The 26,457-nt window shown below is 42.7% G+C and overlaps 1 protein-coding gene across 1 annotated transcript in view; it reads left to right on the top strand.

Moving 5' to 3' along the window:
• Window positions 1–248: 248 nt before the first annotated feature.
• NMNAT2 (nicotinamide nucleotide adenylyltransferase 2) overlaps window positions 249–26,457 on the top strand; it is a gene marked incomplete at both ends in the record, with an annotated part of 161,471 nt that continues 135,262 nt past the window's right edge. Inside the window, one exon of the mRNA XM_084249099.1 lies at window positions 249–333. Coding sequence (XP_084105225.1) covers window positions 249–333 — 85 coding nt within the window. The remainder of the gene's footprint in view (window positions 334–26,457) is intronic.

The following is a 26,457-nucleotide window of genomic DNA, read 5'->3' as shown; positions in this document are numbered from 1 at the left end:
GAGCTGAGCAAGAAGCTACAGGGAACAGAGAAGGCCCGGCGGAGAGCAGCACAAAAGCAGTCTGGGATCTAGCCGGAGCTGCAAGCGTTAAGGGGAGGCGGCGAGTGACGCGGTTTGCGTCTGGAGCGGCTCCTTGGAGTCCACGGCATCCACCGCCAGAGCCTCGCCTTCCTTTCTCCCTCTGCAGACATATCGAGACACACAAAAAGAAGCGACTCCTGGGCCAGTGCGAGAGACCGAGCTGCACCATGACCGAGACCACCAAGACACACGTTATCCTGCTTGCTTGCGGCAGCTTCAACCCCATCACCAAAGGGCACATTCAGATGTTCGGTGAGTCCTCCCGCCCACCCTCCGAGGCTGCTTCCGCCGCTCTCCTTTTCCCGGCACCTGTGTTTTCCCCGCGCCTGAGCTGGAAGGCGTGTGCTGCTCCGAAGGGGTGAGTCGGCGGATCCGGCCCGAGGGGGGGCTGCCCCTCTATTCCCGGCTCCGGGGAGGGGACGCGGGCTGCGCTCCCGAGGCGTCGCTCCTTCGGTCCAGACCCGGCTCTCCGAGGACCACGGGCGGGGGGGAGGGGAGGGGCCGGAGGGGAGCGTCTGGGCGAGGCGGGGGTCGAGCTTCGCGCACAGGTGCGGTGCTTTGGCTACTTGGCTCCGGATGGGTGCAGAGGTTCTGGCGCGGAGAACGGAGGAGGGGAGCAGAAATAACGTGCTGCTTGTTTAGGATGGGCGGAAAGCTCAAAGGAGTTAAATAGTGTATGTGCCTCGGATACACAAACACACACTTGCCAACAACACATCGGTAACATGGCTGGAGCTTCAAGTCATTGATTTATGGCTCGGCTGAGGGTTCGGGTGGCCCAGGGACAAGTGTTTGGGGGTTGTGGAACACCCCCTCCCCGCGAGGTAGACGACTGAGTGCAAGGGGAGGGGTCCCTGGTCAGCGCGAGCTGCCCTGCTGGGACCAGCTGCCTAGGATGGGGAGGAGGCGGGGCGGCCGCTGCGGGCGGCCCTTGGCGAGCCGGTATTGATGGATGGGGCCCAAGTTGGCTGATGCTCTGCTTGGGGAACGGTGGCACCCGGAAGGCTTGCGACGTGCGAGTGTGTGTGTGTGTGTGTGTGTGTGTGTGTGTGTGTGTGAGAGAGAGAGAGAGAGAGAGAGAGAGAGAGAGAGAGAGAGAGAGAGAGAGAGAGAGAGTTGAGGCGGAGGGAGGGCGCAGCATCGCGTTTGTTTCTTGCTTTGGGGCGTGGAGAGAGAGGGAGTGAGCTGGCGCTCCTGGCTTTTGGTTTGGGATTCAGGAGGGACAGGGGAAGGGTGACGGATGCCTGTCAGAGATCTCTGGCCACGGGTGGGTAAACGACGCGGCTTCACGCCTACTCCTGTAGGACTCAAAGGCACGGAGGTGTGCTCGTTTACACCCTGAAGGAGGGACATGGAGGTCGCTTTAGATACTTGCATTAAGGAAAGATGAGAATTTGGGGCTGCTTTTTCTGGCATTCGGAACGAGACGGAGAGGGCGATGTGCTGGGGATGCTCGGGAGACCGGCTGCGAGGCCCCGACCCCGGCAGCTAGCAAGGCGCTATCCAGAGGCGGCAGTGCTGAAACGCGGAGCGCACGGGAACTGGCTGTGGACACACGTGTTGACCCGGAGCCAGAGGGTTGTGTTAGCCCTCCTAGGGCTGTTTAAGGACAGCCACATCATACCGGTAAAGACTGGGCAAAATTACTTAGACTAAAAATATTCTTTTCTTAAAAAGGTGCGTTGAACAGGGCCCGCTTGTTTAAAATCTTATGAAAGGAATACAGAACTGTTTTGGGAAGAGGGCAGGTCAGGTTGACATATTTATACGATCCAAGGAGGAGCCTGAGAGGTAGCCATTCCATCCTCATCAGCCTTTCAGCCTTTCAGAGTGTTTTATTACATGCTAATGCCAATTTACCCATTAATAAAGAATTTTTCAAGCATCAGGGTAGGGCATAGCATCAATTATCTAAAGGAATATTTACTTTCACTTTTTTGATTGTTGTGTCTTCTCCCATGGTCTTCTTTCCCTCTATGTACATATTTTGTCTTGCCATTTTATGTTCATGTACTTTATTCCTCTCAGTTGCCCTAGTAAGGATGGGCTTTTCTTGGGAACTTCTTGACTTTAGGAATCAAGGACTCACAAGCTCTCCTCTTTTCTTCCTGGGATTAACAATGCAGTTAATTCTGCTTGTTTTGTTTTGCAAGAGGTACAGGTTTAGATTGAGAAACAAGGATTTCTGATTTCAGCTTAAACAAATTTGCTAATATTGATAAAAAAAAAACTTTTGTTACATCAATGCTGACTTGCCAATTCTCCAGCTTAGAAGACAGAAAATGTGGAAGTAGGCATGGTTGACATAGGGAGGTTTAGACATAGAATAGGTAAAAGGGCATTGTTTGAAACTCATGACTATTTTATTTGATATTGGAACTCAGAAAGGAAGGACAATATCTATCAATAAGGCATTCTGAGTGTTCATTAGTTAAGTGTAAACCAGAAAGCAACATGGAAAAGATGATAGGATCTGCTCAGTTTAACTTTAAGGAACTTATAACTAATGAAGGAAATGTGAAAAGGAAAATGAACAAGAACACAAAATACACATTAAACTTTTTTTTTTGGTAGAATAGCTTTTGGAAATCTTTGAGTTTATTGCTCATGTAATTCTTTTGTGGGGCAGTTTCTGGTTTACAAAACTTTATCATACAGGCTGTGTCTCTTACTCTCCCTCTTACAAATGAGAAAAAATGTTTAGAGACTAAGTGACTTTTAAAATGTCTTATATGACTTGGAAAGTGGGTGGAAGATTTGAGGCTTAAACACCATATACCAGATTGTTCTTACAAAGTCGTCTTTGCACTTTATCAAAGGCAGGAAGAAACTTTCGCTAGCCCTCTGACTGAATAATTTCATGAACTTTGTTTCCTTCCAACATATATTAACAGAGATTAGAATTAAATTGGCCATCAACTAAATGAATTTCCTAAATATACATTTCCTTAAGAGCTCTTCCCTCTCTTTATAGAAACCGGTGATCCATGTACTATTTTCTCCTTTTAAATGCCTTTTTAAAAAAGTTGCTCCCATAATACAGAAATAATTAATGTTATAAAATTATAAACTTTTAAAAAGGTACCTGAAATTTGTGGTAGAAGATGTGTTAGAAGACTCAAGCAGGACTTTAAAGTTAGATATCTTTAATAGACCTTATGTATTTTGAAATCCAATTGCTTATCAAAGAAAGAGGACTGTAAACAAAAAAATATTCAGCATTAAAATCCCTCTCCATCTCTGTAAATAGCACTTGTACAGTCCTCAATATTTATAAAATTAGAATGATTTTTCCCTTTAATTTAAAGGTGAGTTGATATCATTCCTATTAATGTCTATAAGAAACATCAAGAAAAAATAGGAATGTAAATTTTTTTATAATTTTTATTGATGTTTCTTATAGACATAAATAGGAATGATATCTAACACATCTACCACAAATTTCAGAATAATTTTTTTGAATTTATATTTATCTATTTGTCAATAAATCCACTACAGGGGAAATAAGATAGCAAGTTTAAACAGAAAATAAGAAAAGTGATCAGATTAGTTTTGCCATAAAAAATAAAGAAATTTGGGGCCTTCATTATAGCAGAAGTCATGTTATTTAATTTTTTTACTTATTTTCTTACATTTTTTTTATTATTGCAAAATAACTGGATTCTCTAGATTTTTCCACTTCAAGATATTTTTGCTTTGAAACATTGGGCCTTTTGAAAAGAGATACCATCCACTTTTGTTCCTCTTAAAAGATAATGAAATTGACTCTCAATTTGTTGTAGATGCTACAAGTAGAAATTGTAAGAAAAATGACAGGGAACTGTCAGGAAATGGCAAATTGTTTAATGCCCTTGAAATTCCTCTTGAAAGGGTCATTAAGCTCAAGGTGGTACATTATATTTTTGCATCACTATCTCATTTGATCCTACCTGGCAAAGTTACCTGGAGAATGTTATCTTTTTACAGATGTAAGTCATTTGGTTAGGATAGAATCAGCTTCCTGATAGATTCTCTCACTCATCCAAAACGCCTCCTAATTCCTTGTAAAAGGAGGAGCCATCAGAACTTAATTATCAGCAAGCGGTAATGAGAAATTTCTGACTTTTTTTTTCTTGGCAACTTAGGCCACCAAGAAAGTTTGTTGAAGAAAGATATCTGTTCCCAATAGCTTATGCTTATAACAGGGAAAGATGATTTCTTTTCTAAGTATTCATATATTTTCCATTTAACTGTGTCACTGGACTATTCCTTCCATCATTCCTTTTACTGCCTCCTCCTTCCTCACTCTTCTGTTACCACACAAGCACCTATGCATTCTTCAGAATTGAGCTTCAAGTGTACCTCCTCAGGGAACTGCACTGACTCCTTCCTATGTTAGATATGGTATCCTGACATTTAATTCCATATCACTTATACTTTCCATGCCATAGCTCTCATCTCATGCTTCCCAAGCTAGACCTTGAGTTCTGTTGTAACAGAAATCATACCTTGTTCCATCAATGATTTATTTAATAGTGCCTAGAATGGAGTAGCTTCTCTATTATAACATTAGATTCAAATAACAAGTCTTTACTCCATAATAGTTCTTGAATAAATAAAAATAAATGAATATATAGAATATTTTTTACATAGAGGAATCAACGCTGTCCAAGGGCTGGAGTGGTGATCAGACAGCCAAGATATTTTAGAACAAAGGAAAGTTCAGGATGGCTCAAGGAGAAGAGGAATGAGAGATAAGGCTGGAAAGGTAGGTTTATAAGTCATTAAAGAAGTCCTATCTTACCCACATAACAATAAGAAAAAAATTGCATGGTTTTTAAAGTGAGGGGATGTTATCATAACAGCTTTCACAATATGATTTAATTGAAATTTAACTATAGATTGGTAAAGGACAAGAATGGAAATATAGTAACTAGTTAGGTACCTATTTTCAGTAACAGAGTTCAAATCAGAAAAGATAGTCAGTCACTTTGCCCAAGTTGATGGTACTTGGAATGGAGGGTGAGTGTATTTGAAAATATTTAGGAGTTAAAAGAGCTCATTATTTGGTTGTTTGCTGAGTGGATAATGGCAAAGTCATCCAGGGTAACTCATAGGTTACCCTGTCTAGGGTGGATGAGTAAAAAACATTGAAAGAGAAGCAGGTTTGGCATTGGTAGGGAAAGTAAAGATTCATACTTCTTATTCTAACACTTTGGAAATGTGCATTCTAACCAAGGACTGAGGAAAACACCTGAAATGACCCTAATGACTGAAAGGAATGCATTAAATATTATTTTAATATAATTTTTTTAATTATTCAACACAAAAATTTTGGTTAAACAGAGGCATTTAATATATTCTTAAAACTAAGAGCGGGGTTGTAGGAATTCATTTATCTATTTGTTAACCGTCTGTGGGATCCTCTGCTATGCCATGTACAAACTTTGCCTCCCTCTAGCCTGATAGCAGTCTTATAAACTAGTAAGAGCCTTTATCATCACTTTACAAAATTGGGAGGGATCTAGTAACTTGGACTAAATTACAAAAACCACAAAACTGACAAGATACCAAATAGGGCCAACATTTCAGTGCTTACTCTGTGCTAGCCATTATTGTAGGAATTCACTATATTTTTAATTTAATTTAATTTTTAAAAAGATTTATTTACTTATGCATACAAGAGCTGGGGTGTAGGCCAGAGGTGTGGGGTGGTGGGGTGGTGGTGAAAGGACTCACCAGACACAGAGTGGGGGAACAGAACAGGCAGATCTACTGAAATATGCTGCTGAGGGGAGCAGCAGGGAGACAGGAGAGGTCTGCTGCACCATGTGGGTTAGCAGATAGCTTCATAGTGCTGAGATTTAACCCCTTGTGCCACCAGGGAGGCCCCTGTAGGAATTGACTTTGTAGAGAATTACTTAACTTTATTTATGGATCATGTTTCCTATCTCTCTCTCTCTCTTTTTTTCGAAGATTTATTTATACAAGCACTGGTGTACAGGCCAGAGGCGTGGGAGGGTGAGAGAATCCAAGAGAGACAGAGCAGGGAGCAGAACAGACAGAAGGACCGAAATACACTGCTGAGGGGAGCAGCGGGCGAGGCAGGAGAGATCTGCCACACCATGTGGGAATCTCCCTGGCCGGCCGGGAATCGAACAAACACTGCGCTCAAAGTGCTGTGCTCAACCGGCTGCACCACTGGGGAGGCCCTCCTATCTCAATATATGTAAATGCAGCATCCATGTACATGGAAGGAAGTTGTCAATTGCCAGAAGTTTTCCAGTAATAAGCATCCAATGACATGAAACACATTTACTATTTTTGAATACAGTTTGGCAGATAGCCTCAGAATTATTTTAGCTCAAAAAGATGTTCAGCAGCTCACATGATGTGACCAAAGCCATCCTGACATTGGCTTCCTCCTCCTTTTGGATTTTATAGTATTTTCCTGATCTATGAACTCTGCAGCCAAGGCAAGTGCTATAACCACTACTAGCACCATCATCTTCCCCATTATCATTCTAATAATGGAGCCACTTTATTTGAGCTTCTTTAAACTCTACTGCCATTAAATGGTTTTCCATTAAATCTATTGCACAGTCTCTTTAGTTCTGGACAAGTGAGCCACCCAGGAACATTCTTGTAATTCTGGACATTAGGAGGTGAGAGGAGGAGGTAGAATAGAAGCAAGACTCAGAGGCTAACCCCTGGAAATAGTGGCAGCTAAATAGCACTCCTTTCTGCCCTGTCTCCTGCATGAAAATGTAGCCAAGCTGCTGCATACACATTGACCTCATTTAATATTTAGCACACAGTTGGATGGTGAGTGAAGTGGAAGTATCGCCCCCAGACAAGACTAAATGCTCAGTTTTTCTCTTACTATAGTTGCTTAAGTTAATAACCTTGGGTTGGTGCTTGATCCTTCTCTTTTTGGATACCCCATTTATGTCAGCAAATGTTTCTGGATGTCTTTATCTTCCAAATATAACTAGAACCAACCACTTCTTTTATTTATTTATTTTAAAAGATTTTGTTTATTTATTTTGTGTAGGAAAACTGGGGTACAGGCCAGAGGTCCAGGGGTGAGAGGATTCACCAGCGACAGAGTGGGGAGCAGAACAGGCAGATCTGAAATATGCTGCTGAGGGGAGCAGTGGGTAAGACAGGAGAGGTCTGCTGCATATATGTACCATATGTGGGTTAGCTCCCTGGCCGGGGATCAACTTAGGCCATTGTGGTGGTAGTGCTGTGACTTAACCTTTGGTCCACCAGAGAGGCTCCCAGCCACTTTTTATCTGCAACCCTGTTCTAACCACTGGTTTCTTTCATCTCAGTTATTGCATTTACTCTTGGCCCCAATAATCAGTTCTCCACAAAACAGCCAAAATGATCCTTTTAAAATGGAAGCCAAATCTAAGTCAGATCATGTTGCTTTTTGTGCACAATCCTCTAATGGCTTCTTATCTCAGTCACAGTGAAAGTCGTTATAGTGGCCTTCGAGGCTTCCATGGTCTGCCACTTTCCTTCCTCACTCCATCCTCCAACACACCTTCTTCTACCTCATTCTCAGTCAACCAAACTGACCTCTTTGCTTTGGTCTTAGAGTCTTTGTGCTGAACTTTCCTTCTGTCTGAAATACCTTTCCCTTTCCTGCCCCATGTCAAATTGCTCTTTTCTCAAAGTCTTTGCTCAATGTAACCATCTCTTCATTTTCTCTTGACAGGTCCAACTCTCCTGTCACATGATTTTAAAAAACAATTAATTAATTAAATTTAAAAGATAATTAAAAATAACAACTCACATTAGCTCAGCCTCCTTTCCTACTCGATGTAAATCTTTCAGCCTTTCCGTCAGATGTGAATAAAGCCTGTTATGTCTTATTTGTTATGTTTATTGATTAACTGTTGATCAGTAAAATGTGAGCTCTTCCAGGGCAGAGTTGACTCACTAAGGTATCTCAAGCTTCTAGAAAAGTGCCTGGCACATAGTGGGCCCTCAATAAGTGTCTGATGATGACTGACTGAATGAATTGTTAAAATTACTGACTATCCTGATTTCAAGGCTATATTCTTTCTGTGTCGGGAAGGTTGGTGCCATGAGAGGACTCAGTGACCAGAGATTCATTCCACAAATGTTTGTGGAATTACGAATGTGCTCAGGTGTGCAGGTCTCAGGGACACCGAGATGACAGGCAATCCGCCCGTGCCTCAGGGTCATCCTCTCTAGCTCAAGTCAGAAGTGCAATACAAGAGGTGAGAATGAGTGAAAGGTGAGTGTGGGAGAGGAAGTCCTCACTCTAGACTTGGAGGGAGGGCCCTCAGGGTAGGTATCAGTGAGAGAGAACAAGAAAGTAGGAATGCTGTGGACAGGAAGGTGAAAGGCATTCTGGACAGAGAGCAGGAATGTGTGAAATCCCCAAATGACAGGGCCTGTTAGGGAACCTCCAGGAAGCTTACTGGATGACTGGAGGCATATGGAGGCAGGGGAGGTCAGGGCTTAGAGACCAAAAAATGGGTTGGGAGAGGGCCAAAGACTTCAGACTCTCCCCAGCATTTTAAGCGGTCCCTTAAAGGGATAGGGGCAGAGAGTACCTTTCAGGTGTACCTGAGATTTGTATCTCAAATGCTCCTCCTTCCCTTATGAGGGATCTGCCACCCTGATTTTCTTTTAACATCTTAAATTATTATTTCTGTGTCATTTTTGAAATAAGGAGGGTTTTCCTTTATCTTTTTTTGAATGTTTTTATTCAAAACATTCTTCTGAAATGGAGCCATTATGCATCATAGAAGCTGTAGCTACTCAAGGAATAAATAAGTGACATATTATGTTGCTGTATACAAAATAAGCAAACAATGGAATAAACAACCACTTGCTTAATGAGAAGTTGTCTCACCTCTTCTGCTCTTCCAAACATGGGCCCTAGCTGTTCAAGCATTCTCAGATTTGGTGAACTCAGTTCACCCTCGTTTTATCTTGCATGCATAGAATTTGGATCATGTGCCTGCTCTCTTTTCCTCAGGCTTAATTGTATCAAAAATCAAGCCTATGCAGATCCTTTTCTTTGATACATGCTTTTAGTTCTAATCCTTGCAGGAGGTCTTGAATAAGTATATATCTATCTGTTCTGGCTATAAAACTGTGGTTTCGCATGACTTTGAAATTTATTATTATATCATCCTCAAGCTTCAAATAAGTGACATTCCTGTATGTGTGTGTGGCGGGGGCGGGGGGGGGGAGAGAAGGAGGGGTTGGGTTTTCAATGCTTTATTCTTAAGCATTTTTCTAAACCTTCATCTTGGTACCCACAGAGAGGTGGAATACTCCTTCCACGGAGCATGAAGATGAGACACATCAATAACTATTCATATTTCTCTTGAAATATTTATGTGCTGATAAATATTTAGCTGTGTGTGGTTCATCACATTGAAGACAAGATATTTAAAATGTTTTCCTTTTTAACTTAGAGACAGACATCCATTATAAATTAAAATTAACAAAGATAATAAAATATTATACATATAAATTCCAGCCATAATTGCTTCATTTACCATAAACCAATCTTGCTAAACACAGTTGAAGTTATTTACTTGTTATGCCCCAGGGAATCAAGTTTATAGATAATATATGATGTTCTCATGCTGTGAATAATGTTGATAAAGACTGGGTAAGTGTCCCAGTTTTTCCTATGGCTTCATTATTTCTCTTTCTATAGAAATTAACAAACTGAATTGCTATTGATTTAAGAATATGCTTAGCCTCCTTTCTTCTCTCATCTGTCAGTGGGGTGACTGACAGAACCCAGGGGTTAGCAAACTATGGCCCTGGACTAATTATGACCCACTGCCTGTTTTTGTAAGGCTAGTAAGCTATAATGACTTACATTTTCAAATGGTTGAAAAGCATGAAAGCAGAATATTTTGTGACACATGAGCATTTCATAAAGTTATAATTTTAGTATTCATGAGTCAAATCTTATTGTCACATCACCACACCCATTCAGGTGGATATTATCTCTAGCTGTTTTCACACACAACAGCAGAGTTGAGAAGGGGACACAGAAACTGTGAGGACTGCCAATCCTGAAATATTTACTATCTGGCCATTTGCCTCCCCCTAATGCCACCTTTCTCTGGGGATTGGGATTGGGAGTGAATCTGAAGGATTCTAAAAAATAAAAAAAAGCACTTGAAGTTCATTATCCAAGCAAACTCTTTAATGAACAATTTTCAGTCTAAGCTCAATCTCTAAAAAGACTCATTTAAGCAGCAAATGTAGTTTCAATTTCATAATAGTAATTTTTCTGGCTGACTGAGTGAATGACTGTGTTTACAATAGGGATGATTTTCTGGTGTTCGATTAACTTTCCACATTGATTAGCCCCTCTGGCTAATGTTGGACATTTATCTGTTCTTGATCATTATATACATTCTTCCAGAACATCTTTTTTCCTGAATCACATTTACCTCCTTTAAATCTAATATTTTACAGACCTTATATTTGAAGACTTAAAAAATTAGTACATCAACTGCCTCAGGCTTTCCCAGGCTGCTCTCTCTCCCAGGCACATCCCTTTTTTTTTTTCTGCAGCATCTCACCTCCCTTTGAACTCTGATAGCACTTGATTTTTACCTCTCTTATAGCACTTAGCACACTGTGCTGTGGGCTGTAGCTATTTCTGTCTGCATTTCGTATTCTCTATCAGATTGAATCCCTTGCCAGAGATACAGGGCTTTTTCTTTCTCCTAATGTGCCCAGCACAGTGCTCCAGGCACATGTGTGAGTCATTCTGTAACGGGGTGGTCCCCGGGAAAGGGGGAGGTTCCCTGCCCCACCCAAGCGAGGGTGGAGCTGAGCAGGGAGAGGAGAAGCTGGAGAAGAGACTAAGGAAGGAAGCAGGATGAAGCCAGGAGACCTGGAGGAGGCGCATGGAGCCTAGAGACACGTGAAGAAACTGTGCTTGTCTTTTGGTTGTGGACTGGGTGACACAGATGTGGGTGAGACCCGTGGGGAGGTGACAATGGCAGCTTTTATCTTGATGTTGATTTTGCTCCTTTCCTTCCGGGCTTGTCTGGTTGTTTCTGGCCCTTTTCTGTGGGTCCCCACTGGAAGATGCTTTAGACTTGTGGCAGGCTTTGGGGCCTTGCTCTGGGCCAGTCCCATTTGGATGGACTTTTACCCACGAGGGGACGGGTAACTTTGGGTGCTTCATTTAGAAACTAGACTCTGCCTTACCTGTATTGTTTCCTAGTTTTATTAAAGTTCCTTCCCCTTAAAGTCTCCTATGTTTTCTGTTGATGCGGCGGATGGCAGAACCCGTTTAGAATAGGCAGGTTTGCGGGGTTTGGGCTGCCCCTTTCCCTGTCCTATAACAATTCAACTGTTCATGTCAGCAGGTGGTGTGAGCAGCACCCCAGGACCTCCAAACCTGTCTGCTCTCAGTGCAGAAGACCTTCAGTAAAAAAGAACTTTAATACAATTAGTGTGCAATAGAGAGAAGAGAAGAAAGGATAATAGTTTCCAAATGAAGCATCCAAAGTTATCCGTCCCCTCCTGGGTAAGTGCCCAGCCAAACAGGGTTGGCCCGAAGCAAGGCCACTGAGGCCCAAAAGCCTACCACAAGGCTAAGGCACCTTTTCCTGGGGACCCATAGGTGCCTCTGGACAGCTTCATAGTGCTGCAACTTAACCCCTTGCACCACCAGGGAGGCCCACGGCTCTACCCTTCCTTAAGGTAGGGCAAGGAACCTGGAACTTCCCTTTTCTATGGATATCACACTATCCCATTAGGAATATTTAGACTTGCAAAGTATTGGCAGAGTTGGTGATCAGAAATCAGACAGGCATTAGGGAACCAAGATAGACAGGAAAACAGGGATTTAGGTATGATAGAGTCAGAAAACAGGACAAACACCAATTTCAAACACTCAGGGATTTTAAACATGAGATGACTGATTGTCACCTCAAGCTGGGAGACTCCTGTGTGCCAGATATAGCCTCCCTGAAACCACAGTGGGAACCTGCAGTGTGATATATACCGAGTATATATCATGGCAGACTTCAATAATGTGAGATCGGCCCCATGATATGGGGTCCACCTAGAAATGAGGCAAAGGTAAGTGTGAAGGTGGCAGAGGAGCTCAGTTTTATTATTTATTCACAGTTTGAAAAAGATTTATATACATGGTACCTGGTGAATAGAAACATTGCAAATTATTTCCTTCAAGGGCCAGGGAATGCATTCATTTCCAAAGCAGCCAAATAGCACTCAGCACAGTTTTGCTTTCTTGAATATTGTTTTTTCTATTTGGCTGACATTGGGCTTCCTGAAATTTCAATGTGTTGGCCTTTGTTCATTTCCTCGTGATGCATAGAGCAGGTCTAAAAGATATCTTCCATTTTCTGGACATTGAATGGTTGAAGACCATACTCAGTCTTCTGTCCTCAGTCTTGACTGAACAAGCTCCTGTCCCTTCTGCTGCATTACTGTTTCTTGTCTTCATAACATCTTGGTTCATCTTCCTTGAACATGTCTCGTTGTCAAAATCCCTCTTCAAATGCTATGATGCATTGTTCTGAGGGGCTCAGTTGATGCAGTGAAACAGGATGGGGCCTCTCTTCTTGCCCCAACAGATAAGCATTCCTATATATTGCATTTAACAAGTTTGTCTTCTTGCAGTCTAAGGAAAAGGAAGGACATTCCTGAGAAGATAATAAGGAAGTTAAAAAGCAGGTGTTAACAAAGTAAGCTGGCGCCCACCTAAATCTCCGTATGCCTGCAACAAAAGGACATGCCAACCATTCTCTTCCCCTTGACAGACCCTTGTCCATCTCCCCCTTTTTTTTACTACTTTGTATAAACACCCCTGCCCTCTGCCAAAGAGCAGGAAGGTGGTCTTTCAGACAGTCTGCTGCTCTTCTCAGTTTTTTGACAAATTAAACTACTTTCCTTCTCCTCAAACTCTGTTTCCTTTTATTGGCTGAGGGAAAGTGCGGCCGGCATTTGGCATCACAGTGTGTGCTATCTTATTATTATTGAATTTAGCTTAGTGGGTAGTCCTTTTATTTGTGACACCCTGTCTCTCTCTAGTTGAATCAGGCTAGGTAAACCGTGGTTACCTATATGATAACTGGTCTGACATTCTGAATCAATTTGGTGGACTAAGATGCTAAACTTCCATTTTTTAAAAAATCTGACAGATTAAAAAAAAGCAATAACTATCACCAACACATGGTATCTTCTGAAACTTTGCAGGTCAAGGCACATATTTTTCTGAGCTGTCACCCATTGGAAGTGACATCCCACCTTTGGAATAAGAAAGAAACTGCAGATTCCCAGGTTGGGGTGGGTGTGGAGGAGGCTAAGACTAGAGGTCTCTGAATTGTTGAATTACCCAGTTTCTTGATATTTTACTGCAGAAGCTATTATATTTTTTATGATTTATTTTTATTTATTTATGCATACAAGAACTGGGGTGTAGGCCAGAGGTATGGGAGGCTGTTAGGGGATTCACCAGAGATGGAGTGGGGGACAGAACAGGTAGATCTACTGAAATACACTGCTAAGGGGAGCAGCAGGTGAGACAGGAGAGGTCTGCTGCGCCATGTGAGTCAGCTCCCTGGCCGGGCCAGAACAGCCACAGCGGTTAGTAATAGCTTGATAGCGCTGAGACTTTAACCCCTGCACCACCAGGAAGGCCCAGAGGCTGTTATTTTTTTAAATGGGTTAGGCTGAGAATGTCAAATCAACCCCTGAACAAGTTTCAAAGTCTGGCTGGAGACCGAACTCTGAACTTCTTCCTATTTTGTTCAGCTCCTCCCTTCACAGACATACCTTTGGCACTGCCCCATTTCCAGGGCTCCCACAAGTGTGGCAAACATGCGCTGTAATCCTCCTTGGCCACTGCTTTGTTCCAGCAAAGGTGGAAAGTGTCAAATTTAAATTCCAGACACCCTATTTTATCAGGGTGAGATCCTTTCAGCTAGTATATCATTGCTTCTCTGTCCAATTGGCCTTCATTTTCAGATTGGATCTTTCTCTCCCTTGTTTGAGGATTGCTGGCTTGATAGTCTTGAATTGCAAATGGGCTGGTGTGGGAATAATGTTTCATTTCTGTCTTTGAGCACAAGTAACAATGCCTCCACTTCAGTCAAGAACAGGTGACACTTTAGCACAGCATTGTCTTTAAAGCAGAGTATTTATAGCCTTCCCCCTCTTCCTCAGGTGGGGTCTCCGAGACTCTCCTCCAGAGTGGAACTCCTACTGGACATTAATGCTCATTATCTTTGGGGGCCGTATGTATTAGAAGATGTTACATCCCAACCTGGGGACCCTGAACAACTGGGTTTCTTATAATCAGAAAAGGGTTCTGGGAACTGTTTCCATTATTTCTAAGCATAAGCGTCCCCCCAAATATGGCACAACCTTGTCTAGTGTCAAGTTTCAGGGTTTCTTCTTGAATTATTAGCTTGACATTTGGCGAGGTAAACTTAGGCGGATCAGGAGTCCTGATTGGTGCTGTAACAGGGTGATCCCCCAGAAAAGGGGAGGTTTCAGGTTCCCTGCCCCACCCAAGGGAAGGTGGAGCTGAGCAGGGAGGAGAAGGAGCTGGAGAGGATACTGGAGAAAGAAGGAAGCAGGATGGAGAGCCAGAAGGAGACCTGGAGGAGACACATAGAGCAGAAAGACATGTGAAGAAGCTGCACTTGTTTTTTGGTCTTGGACTGGTTGAAACAGATGTGGGTGAGAGACCCGTGGGGAGATTAACAGTGGCAGGTTGATCATGATTTTGATTTTTCTCTTTTGCTTCCAGACTTGTTTGGCTGTTTCTGACACTTCCATATGGGTCCCCACCAGAAAGTGCTTTAGACTTGTGGCAGGCTTTTGGGCCTCAGAGGCCCTGCTTTGGGCCAACCCTTTTTGGCTGGGCATTTAACCACAAGAGGATGGGTAACTTTGGGTGCTTGATTTGGAAACTATATTCTTCCCCATTTTTCCCTGTTTCTGCATCGCACACTACTTGTATTAAAGTTTCTTTCCATTGAAGGTCCTACACACTAGAGTGTATTTTGTCTTGATGTAGCACATGGCAGAATCTATTTAGAGCAGGCGGGTTTGAAGGTTTTGGGGTGCCCCTCAACCTGTCTTGTAACAGTACTATAAGTGTCTTGGATATAGAAAAAAATAGAAAATTTTTTCTTCCTTTTTTTTAATGAGAGGAGGAAAATAATTAGACATATTTTGTTAGCAGCAAGGCTGGCTTCTATGTTTGTATTCTGAACCTCTATTTGGCCTGACTTAAACTGCAGAAAATGAAAATAAAATCCTTCTACTGGTTCCTTAAGCCTTCCCTTGTGCTCCTCATTTTAAATCAACTTTTCAAAGTGTATTGTCTTGCAGTTTTGTTATCATTTGCATTTAAATGTAATGAATAAAGAACTCCCCACAGAGCCTCCTAGGAAATATTTTAGCCCAATATTCCAGTTTGCCCAGTAAAATTGCATGGCTCTGAATATTCATAAAAGAGGCTTGAGTGACTTCCATGGAATTTGCTTTTTCTGGCTACACTTGCTTTGTTAAGTCTGGTTCTTCCTGGTTTCTTTTGTGGTCTTATTTCACTTTTAACAGTGCTGGCAAAGGAATGAGGAGCTGATGGGGACTCCTCGGAGTGGGGCCTCCCATCCTGGCCAGGGGGTATTTTTTTATGGCTCTGCTACCCTGCCTTTGCTTCCAACCCCTACTCAATACAATCCACAGTAATTGACACATATACATATCATTCAGATGCAAATTGGTTTATTCCAGTCTATTGTGATTAAAAACAGTTTTTTGTTGTTCAAAGAAATGCAGAAACAATGTGTTTCTGGGGTCCAAAAGTCTGGGAAAGAGGAAAAGAATGAGAGATGACATTGTTATGAGTTTTTTTATTCTTGTTGAGGATAGCTTGGAGGTGAAGCCCAAACTTTAGAAATGAAAGGGATGGGGAACAAACACAAAAGAACACCAGCTTGTTGGCTTCCTTTCCCCTACCCTCACCACAGCTTGAATTACCCCCGCCCCAAAGGGCACCTGCCCAGAGGCCTTTGTGGATCCATAGACTCTACTTATTTTATCAGAGAGGCAGAGACCTGACATCCTGACTCCATGGAAATTTTCTGACCTGTGTTTGCAGCCAACTCTGTTCAACCTCTCCCATAAACAGTCACTGTAAACTAACACACAAGCTAACATTGAACACTTACTTTGTGCTGGGCACTGTTGTAAGAGCTTGTCTTGCCTGACCTCGTGCAATACTTACAATCATCCCTTTATCGTTCTTACTCAGTTAATGATCACAGAGACTAATTTGTATCAAGTCACATAGCAAGAGCCTGAGGAACATAAATGTAGAACCATATGCTCTAATTTAGAGGTGGCTATTTTAACAACTTGCTCATTTGTGATGTGCAAAGTGGCCCTTAGCAGTGTGATCGGGACTGTGATAATGCAGAACCAGAGGCCAGGCTTCAATCATCAGACACTAGCATCTACCAAATGAGCCAGTGCCGGGGTACAGGTACAGAGCTGGCACTGCTCTGAGGACCTTGCCCAAGGCAGTCAGTTGTGGAAGGGCCAGCAGGTTCTGCAGATCACCAAGAAAATTTATAGATAAGTCCAGAACCAGGAGCCACTGGATGGTGTAAGAGCAGAGAGGAAATTTCCCCCACCCCTCGGATTTCTTTCTGTTTTTGTTTTTTTTTTAAAGATTTATTAATGTATGCATACAAGAACTAGAGTACAGGCCAGAGGTGTGGGGGGTGAGCAGATTCACCAGAGACAGAGTGGAGAACATGCAACAGGGTGGTCCCCAGGAAAGGGGGAGGTTCCCTGCCCCACCCAAGGGAGGGTGGAGCTGAGCAGGAAGAGGAGAAGCTGCAGAAGAGACTGAGGAAGGAAGCAGGATGGAGCCAGGAGACCTGGAGGAGGTGCATGGAGCCTAGAGACACGTGAAGAAACTGCGCTTGTCTTTTGGTCATAGACTGGGTGACACAGATGTGGGTGAGACCCATGGGGAGGTGACAATGGCAGTTTTTATCTTGATGTTGATTTTGCTCTTTTCCTTCTGGGCTTGTCTGGTTATTTCTGACCCTTTGTTGTGGGTCCCCACTGGAAGATGCTTTAGACTTGTGGCAGGCAGGCTTTGGGGCTTTGCTCTGGGCCAATCCCATTTGGATAGACTTTTACCCACGAGGGGACGGGTAACTTTGGGTGCTTCATTTAGAAACTAGACTCTTTGCCTTACCTGTATTGTTTCCTAGTTTTATTAAAGTTCCTTCCCATTAAAGTCTCCTATGTTTTGTGTTGATGCGGCGGATGGCAGAACCCGTTTAGAATAGGCAGGTTTGCGGGGTTTGGGCTGACCCTCTCCCTGTCCTATAACAAACAGAACAGGCAGACTGACTGAAATACACTGCTGAGGGGAACAGCAGGTGAGTCAGGAGAGGTCTGCTGCGCCATGTGGGTAGCTCCCTGGCCTGGGACTGAACTGGTGCTGCAGTGTCTGTGATTAGCTTCATAGGTTGCATCTTAACCCTTTGCGCCACCCTCAGGGAGGCCCCTCTGGTTTCTTTTTGGGTTGGTCTAGCAATCAAATTAACATCAGACAAGTTAGTAAGTAGAAAAAATCTGTAAGAAAAAAATAGTAGGAAGAAAAAATTTAACTACCTATGTATGAAAAGTTCACATGGATATAAATTCTAAAGTAAATGGGGCAAAATGAGGGTATAAATTCTAAGACAAGGATGGGGATAGGAGCCTGGGCTTCAAGGAGAGAGGAAGGGAGATCACATGACCATAACCTGATTCTCTGTAATTAGGTGTGTGCCTTGCCACATATATAGGTTTCTATGATAGACAGCATATTCTGATTTAAAAAAAAAAAATCTCAATTCTGGGCAATAGCCCCAATCTTCATTCTTCCAGATAGTAGTTAAGGGCATGATGAAAGTTTCTAATGAGCTTGCAGGGTCTCAGTTGACCTTAGCTTAAAGTAATCTACATGATGGGGGCTTCCTGGTGGTGCAGGGGGTTAAACACAGCACTATGAAGCTGTCCGCAGCCTTTGTAGCACGAGTTCCATCCCCGGCCAGGGAGCTACCCACATGGCACAGCAGACTCTCCTGTCTTGCCCGCTGCTCCCCTCAGCAGTGTATTTCAGTCAGTCTGCCTGTTCTGTTCCACTCTGTCTCTCGTGAGTCCTGTTACCCCCCACATCTCTGGCCTGTACCCCAGCTCTTGTATGTATAAATAAATAAATATTTTTAAAAATAAAACAAAGTAATCTACATGCCAAAAATTACTTGGGAAAGCCTGTTCTTGAGGAAGTCAGTTCTTCAAGGTAAACAGGAGAAGAGCAGGAGCATATCAAGAATGGTCCCAGATGATAACTGCACAATGAGGTAGCCACACTCACCTTTTTGCTGATGTAAAGGAACAGGGTCAGAGCAGATAGATACACATAGAAAATTCTCTCCCAGTTTTACATTGTTGTTGGCAAGAGTGCCTACAGAAACCACCATTGCTGGTCAGACTCTGCTGAGCTGTCATTCTCCAAGCATGTTCAAGCCACATCCCCACAAAAAGTGATGGGCGAATAGGGGCAATTTTTTTACTCATTGCTAGTATCTATCCCTTGATGTTTTGTCTTGGCCAACACTTAGTCACCCCCAGAGGTACAATGGCCCATGTGCGTAGAGGATTTTTTTTAAAGATTTATTTATTTATGCATACAAGAACTGGGGTACAGGCGAGAGGTATGTGTGTGGGGGGTGATAAGACTCACCAGAGACAGAGTGGGGAACAGAACAGGCAGATTGACTGAAATACACTGCTGAGGGGAGCAGAGGGCAAGACAGGAAAGGTCTGCTACGCCATGTGGGTAGCTCCGTAGCCAGATATCCAACTTGTGCTACAGTGGCTGCAGATAGCTTCATAGGCTGCGTCTTAACCCCTTGTGCCATCAGGAGGCCCTGAGTAAAGGATCTTGTAGTCAAATTCCCGCATTTAGCAACAGAAAGACCCCTAGACTAAAAATTAAGAACAAGTGGAATTAAAATCCAACCACTGAATTGCGCCCTTATTCTGTCCTTATGATTAACTGTTAACTGGTTCCACCTGCATTCCTGGAAACTTGGAAAATCAATTGTGTTACATCCCTAATAAAATTCTCTGTGTCCCACTGGGGTTGACAGTAGCATCAGAAGCAAACCTCTGCTGATTGCTGAGAAACTCCCTTGCTGAGAAGTCACACATCTTGACATTTGTCACTGAGGCTGCCCGCACCTCCTCAGACCTGGAGATGTGAAGCCCTAACTTCCCTCACCTTCCTTCACCCCTGATAAAAACCCCAACACTTCTGACATTTGGGGAGCTGGTTGTTTAGGGGTGCTGACTCCCTTGATGGCCATCTCAAATAAACTCTTTCATCTAAAGACAATTCTTGTGATCCAGAGTTTGACTTTCTGGGCACAAGCAAAGACCCAGTTTGGTTGTTCACAGATTTAGGAAATAACTGAGAGACAAAGGAGGGTGGGTGATGGCCATCAGTGGATGATGGCAAAAAGCTGGGATTTCAGAAGTGTAGCTACTGCCAATGAATATCCATAAACCACCAGAGAGGCAGGCATACATCCAGGACAATTTGCTCTTCTCCTTTTGTTGTCACTGGTGGCTCACCTGTCATACGAGCAGAGGGACCTGCGAAGTCATCCTGCCTGCTCCCAGTAGACAGAGTACGTCATTAAGATGCCAGCCCTGGGAGGCCCCTCACCCTCATTTCTTAGCATCCTGATCAGGGATCTGGAACATCTTTGATATTTAAATGTATATAATATGTTCTGTAGTATCTCCAGTCCTGCAGGGTAAGGCTAGGCTAGACTGTGCCCCTGATCTCCTTGCAGAAAAGTCAGAGTTTTGCTGCTGCAGTAGGATCTAGAGCCAACAATCAGGTGACTCCTCATCCTCCATGAGAACTGGCAGGAGAACCAGAGTTTTCAGCCAGATTTTCTCTCCTGTCCTCACCCCATCTCCCACTAGTGACTAAGGGTACAGAGAGACTCCATGGGATGGAAGATTATCAAATTTACAGTTGGAAGAGACTTCAGAGGTCATGCAGTTATTTATTGGATACTTTTTATGACTAGGAGCTCATTTCCAGACTGTTTCATTGCTGGGAATCTTCATTTGCTAGAAAGCACTTAGGGCTATTGTAGTGTCTTCTGAAACTGGCAAGAGGGCTCTGTTTTACTTCATTTTAATATCACCCTCATTTCCTTTTTTAATAAGATTTATTTATTTATGCATACAAGAACTGGGGCACAGGCCAGAGGTATGGGGGTGGGGTGAGAGTATTCACCAGAGACAGAGTGGGGAACAAAACAGGTGGATTTTTTTATGCATACAAGAGCTGGGGTCCAGGCCAGAGGTGTAGGGGGTGAGAGGATTCACCAGAGACAGAGCGGGGAACGGAACAGGCAGATTGACCGAAGTACACTGCTGAGGGGAGCAGCTGGCGAGACAGGAGAGGTCTGCTGCGTCATGTGGGTCACCTCCCTGGCTAGGGATTGAACTCATGCTGCAGTGGCTATGGATAACTTCATAGTGCTGCATTTTAACGCCTTGTGGCACCAAGGAGGTCCCTCACCCTCATTTCTTAGCATCCCGATCTGGGATCTTGAACATCTTTGATATTTAAATGTATAATAATATGTTCTGTAGTATCTCCAGTCTGAACAGTGTGCAGCTCTGTCCACACACTGCCAGAGGAGGGATGTATGGATAACACGTCAATAAGTTATTATCTGATATCTCTGACAGCTCATCTTCTCTATTTTCCATCAATCTCTCTCTTTCCCCTTGATACCACTCTACCCCCTGACATATTTTAGATGATTTATTTGTTTATTGATGTGTCTTCTCTAAGAATGTAAACTCCATGAGAGCATAACTTTATCCTGGCCTGTATTATCCTGTACTGGATGCCCAATATTTAGAGCAATGCTGGTGCATAGAAAGTACTAGATCATATACTGAATAAATCAAAAGCCAAATTAAGATAGTGAAGGTCTTGGGAGCCTGTCAGTATTAATCAGTTACTCTCAGGAAGAGCAAGTTGTTTCTTTAAAGGTTGACTGGAACAGCAGCAATAGTCCCAACCCTAGATTCAGGGGTTTAAGTTCATATCCATTTTGTACTCATTGGCTGGGTGACCCTTACACTAGATATCTAACTACACTCAAGTTTATCTTCCATATCTGTAATATGGGATTGACATTCACTGCCCTGCTCAACTTTATTTTTTTTTCTTTTTTTTTAAATTAATTTTATTTTATATAATTCTTATCTCATTTTTCATTTTTGCACAATGTATGCATTTTCATTTTGGTTATATTTCCCATACAATTGCACCCCCCCTTATTTTTTTAATAATAAATTTTATTTTTATATTCCCCATACAATTGCAACCCCCCCATTCTGACCCCAATCCCTCCCCTCCCGCCCCCCACCCCCCCAAAAGAGTCTCTGGTTCATAGTTTTTTGTTGATTTTGATTTTCACTTTCTTATAGTTATTCATTTTCCTGGTCCCTTATTTAAGTTTTCTAGATTCCTGCTATGAGTGAGACCATCCGGTATTTTTCTTTTTCTTTTTGGCTTATTTCACTGAGCATGATCCCTTCCAGCGCCATCCATGTTGCTGCAGATTGCATGTGTTTATCTTTTTTGAATGCTGAGTAATATTCCATGGTATATATGTACCACATCTTCTTGATCCAGTCATCTATTTTTGGGCATTTGGGCTGTTTCCAAAGCTTAGCTATTGTAAATAGTGCTGCTATAAACATAGGTGTGCAGGTGCTCTTTGGAATTGATGTTTCTGTGTCCTTTGGGTAAATACCTAGGAGTGGAATTGCTGGATCATATGGAAGCTCTATGTTTAGTAGGTCCAGAAATCTCCACACAGCTCTCCATAGTGGTTGGACCAGTTTGCACTCCCACCAACAGTGCAGGAGAGTTCCTTTTTCTCCACAACCTTGCCAACATTTGTTGTTGTTAGTTTTTTTAATATGTGCCATTCTCACTGGTGTAAGATGGTATCTCATGGTAGTTTTGATACCCTGCTCAACTTTAGATTGTCCTGAGAAGGAAGTGCAATTATATGGGGGATAGAATTTTCTATTTTCTCCTCATACACACACACGCACACACACACGTGTATATACATTTAGATTTATTTATATATTATGTACTATGTAAATATGAGTTATTGTTGTTACTATGTTATTGTTGTTATTATGACTAGGATTTGTTAACAGATTCATTTTGGTGAGAAAGAAAAAGGAATTAAGGATGTATAAACCTATTAGGCACATGAAAATATATCCTTTGTCACTTATTATTAGGGAAATGCAAATCAAAGCCACAATGAAATTTCATCTCACACTGGTTACAATGACTATTATCAGAAAGTTAAGAAACACTAAAACTGTTGGTGAGAATGTGGAGAAAAAGGAAACTTCATGCACTTTGGTGGGAATGTAAATCGGTACATTTACAAATAGAAAACAGTATGGAGTTTCCTTAAACAATTGAAAATAGGACTAAAAATATGACCCAGTATTTCCATTTCTGGGTGTTTATCCAAAGAATATGAAAACACTAATTTGAAAAGATATACACGTGTACCCTCATGTTCAGCAGCATTCATAATAGTCAAATTACAGAAATAACATAAGTGTCCCATGGTGGTAGACTGGATAAGGATTTTGTGGTGTCCATACACAATAGATTCCACTCAGCCATAAGGAAGATAAAATTTTGCCATCTATGACATAGTTGGACCTTAAAGGGATTAGATAATGCTAAGTGAAATAAGTCAGAAGAATAAAAAGAAATATACTCTCACTAATTTGGGAAACATAAAAAAACAAAGCACATGAACACACAAGATAAAAAGAAAAACAAACCCTTAGATTCTGACAGCAGAATGGTGGTTGCCAGAGTGGAAGGGGAAGCAAAACAGGTAGAGGGGTTTGAATGGTTAGTGGTGGATGGTAACTAGACATTTGGCGATGGGCGTGGTGAGATATAGACAATTGTCGAGGTGAGAAACTACATCTGAAACATATACAGTGTGGTATACTAATACTATCTCAGTACAAAATAGTGATGAGGGGCCTCTCCAGTGGTGCAGCGGGTTGAGTGCAGCACTGTGAAGCTGTCCGCAGCCTCTGCAGTGTGGGTTCGATTCCTGGCCGGCCAGGGAGATATCCACATGGCGCAGCAGACTTCTGTCTCACCCGCTGCTCCCCTCAGCAGTATCTTCAGTCCATCTGCCTGTTCTGCTCCCCACTCTGTCTCTGGTGAATCCTCTTAGCCCCCCATGCCTCTGGCCTGTACTCCAGTTCTTGTATAAATAAAAATAAATCTTTTTTAAAAAATAAATGGACACAGATTTACCCTATTCCTTTATAAAAAAAAAGTGATGAGCCAAGATTTTTTATCTGAACCATTGGAAAAGTGGAGTTGCCATTTATTGATGCAGGGAGACTAAGAAGAGCAGATTAGGGAGGGAATATCAGGAGCTCACTCTAGGACATATTATTTCTAAGAAAATGCTTAGGCATGCAAGTGGAAATGTCGAATATATATATACCCAACATATACCCAACATATATACCCAATATATACCCAACATATATATATATATACACCCAACATATATACCGAATATATACCCAACATATACCAAAATAAGCCAAAACTAAAAAATAAAAATAAATGAATAACCCAGGAGTTACTCACATACAGTTGGTATTTAAAGTCAAAAGGCTAGTTAAGAATACCCAGAAAGGGCCGCCCCAGTGGCTCAGTGGTTGAGCGCTGGGTTGTGAAGCTGCCCGCAGCTTCTGCAGCTCCAGTTCGATCCCTGGCTGCTCCCCGGCCACCAGAAAGAGGGTCCCACATGGTGCGCAGACCTCTCCTGCCTCCCGCTGCTCCCCTCAGCAGTGTACTTTGGTCCTTCTGCCTGCTCTTCTCCTGGCTCTGGCTCTGGTGAATTTGCTCACCCTCCCGCGCTTCTGACGGTACCCAGTGCTTGTATAAATAAAATAAATAAATCTTTAAAAAAAAAAAAAAGAATACCCTGAAAATGGGGCCTCCTTGGTGGCACAAGGGGTTAAGACACAACCTATGAAGCTATCCACAGCCACTGCAGCATGAGTTCGATCCCCGGCCAGGGAGATACCCAAATGGCACAGCAGACCTCTCCTGTTTTGCGCTGCTCCCCTCAGCAGTGTATTTCAGTCAGTCTGCCTGTTCTGTTCCCTGCTGTGTCTCTGGTGACTCCTCTCACCCTCCCGCACATCTGGCCTGTACTCCAGTTCTTGTATGCATAAATAAATAAATCTTTAAAAAAAAATACCCCAAAAATACAGACAGAGCAGAGGTGAAGGACTGTGTCCTTGCTCACTGCAGTAGGTAGGGAACGGGGACATGGGGGAGAGGCAGCAGTGTTGACTGTGGAAGAACAGTCATAAGGCAGAGGAGAATCCAGAGTATGATGTCCTAGCATCCATTGTTGGTGCACTAAAGGAGCAAGATCAACCAAGTGAAATGCTGCAGAGAGGTCAACTCCAATGAACATGAGGAACTGACTGTTGAAGTCTGAAAGCAGAGGGCTTTAAAGACCTTGACGAGAGCAGATGGGAGTGGTGGGGGCAGAACTGGACTGGAGTGAGAGTAAGCCAGAGAAGTATAACTGTAGGGGTTAAATATAGATGGTCTTTTTGAGGAATGTTACCTTAAAAGGGAGCAGAGAAAGAAGGTGTACCTGGAAGGAGACATGGGTCAATAAAGGTCTTTTTAAATTATTATTATTGTTTTATTAAGATAGAGAGATAGGATCATGATTGTATTCCACTAGGAATCAGCCAATGGATAAGAAAAAATTGATACTGCAAGAAAGAGAAGAGAAATCTTGAAGACTGTGCTGGGGTAGGTGGTTGGGTAAAGGCAAAATGGAGAAGCCAGCCTTGCCTAGGAGCAAAATTCATCCATAGTAGTTGATAAAAAAGGAGAGAATATGAAGTCATGTGTAAGGAGGGTGGGAAGATATGGTGGCAGAGGGGAAAGTCTCCCCTGAAACTATTTTCCTGGTGTAATAGGGAAAAAGGTCATCAGGTGACTGAGGGTTGGGGAGGAGGCACTGGGATTTGAAAAGAGCAGAGGATTATGCAAAAGGAGCAGAGACAACATGGTTGATAGGACGTTTCTCTGAGGGCTTGGGTACCACAGTCATATGAAGGAGCATCATCCTTGCTGATCTGTGCTGCAAAATACATGTCCTGATTTCTCTTTCAATTTTCTAGGTCAGATTTATATCAATTTATAAGCAGAAGTCACAAAATTAGAACTCACTTGTGCATCACTCACATGACTTCAGGTTGTGGAATCTATCAAAACTGTCACGGTCTTTTCAAAAATCAATTTCATTAAAATGTGAAAAAAAAATGTTATGCTCTGACCCAAGCTGACCTTTATCCCATTATAAGTTTATGCAGCATCACATGGTTTGATTTCTCCTTGTCACCCTTAGTTAAGGAGTCAATCCTAGCCGGGGACAGGAAGTCTTTTCTTTCTTTAATTTTGGATAAATGTGCTGTCACATTTCTCCCTGCCAAAATAGTGTTGGTTTGTATCACTGGGCACTCCTGGTCTGAGTTATCTTTTCAAACATTTTAAAGATTCCCCTTCAACCAACCACTAACTTCTAGACAACACTCAAGAGTCTTAGATTTTGGTTTTAAGTATAATTTATGTAACGACCATTAGAATCAAGCAGCTAACAAGTATTTGTGAGGCAATTATGACATACCAGCCCAGAAATCATAGAATCTTCATGTCTCCCTTTAGCCAAGGGCTGGTCCTGGGGCATTTTTGAGTAGCTGTTTTCATGGTGATGTGTGTACAGCTCACCCTCCTTGGTAAACTCCTTCATGAACCACACATGCAGAGAAAGCAGGCATGTCCCCGCACCTTCCCTCACTGCACTGTCACAGGAACTGTCTTTGGCAGGCGGTGCCTTGTGTATCCCCAGCGCCATAGGAACCATGTTTGAAATGGTGGTAAGTTTCTATTGCACTTTTCTGTTAAGCCTCTACTCACCTTGACACATTGGTCCATTTATTTATTTATTTATTTATTTATTTATTTATTTATTGATGTATAAAGATTGATTTATTTATACAAGAACCGGGATACAGGCCAGATGTGCGGAAGGGCGAGAGGACTCACCAGAGACAGAGCGGGGAACAGAACAAGCAGACTGACTGAAATACACTGCTGAGGGGAGCAGCGGGCGA

The sequence above is a fragment of the Talpa europaea genome (assembly GCF_964194135.1).
Source record: "Talpa europaea genome assembly, chromosome: 12".
In the NCBI taxonomy this organism is placed as follows: Eukaryota; Metazoa; Chordata; class Mammalia; order Eulipotyphla; family Talpidae; genus Talpa; species Talpa europaea.
This window is presented reverse-complemented; position numbering and strand designations above follow the sequence as displayed.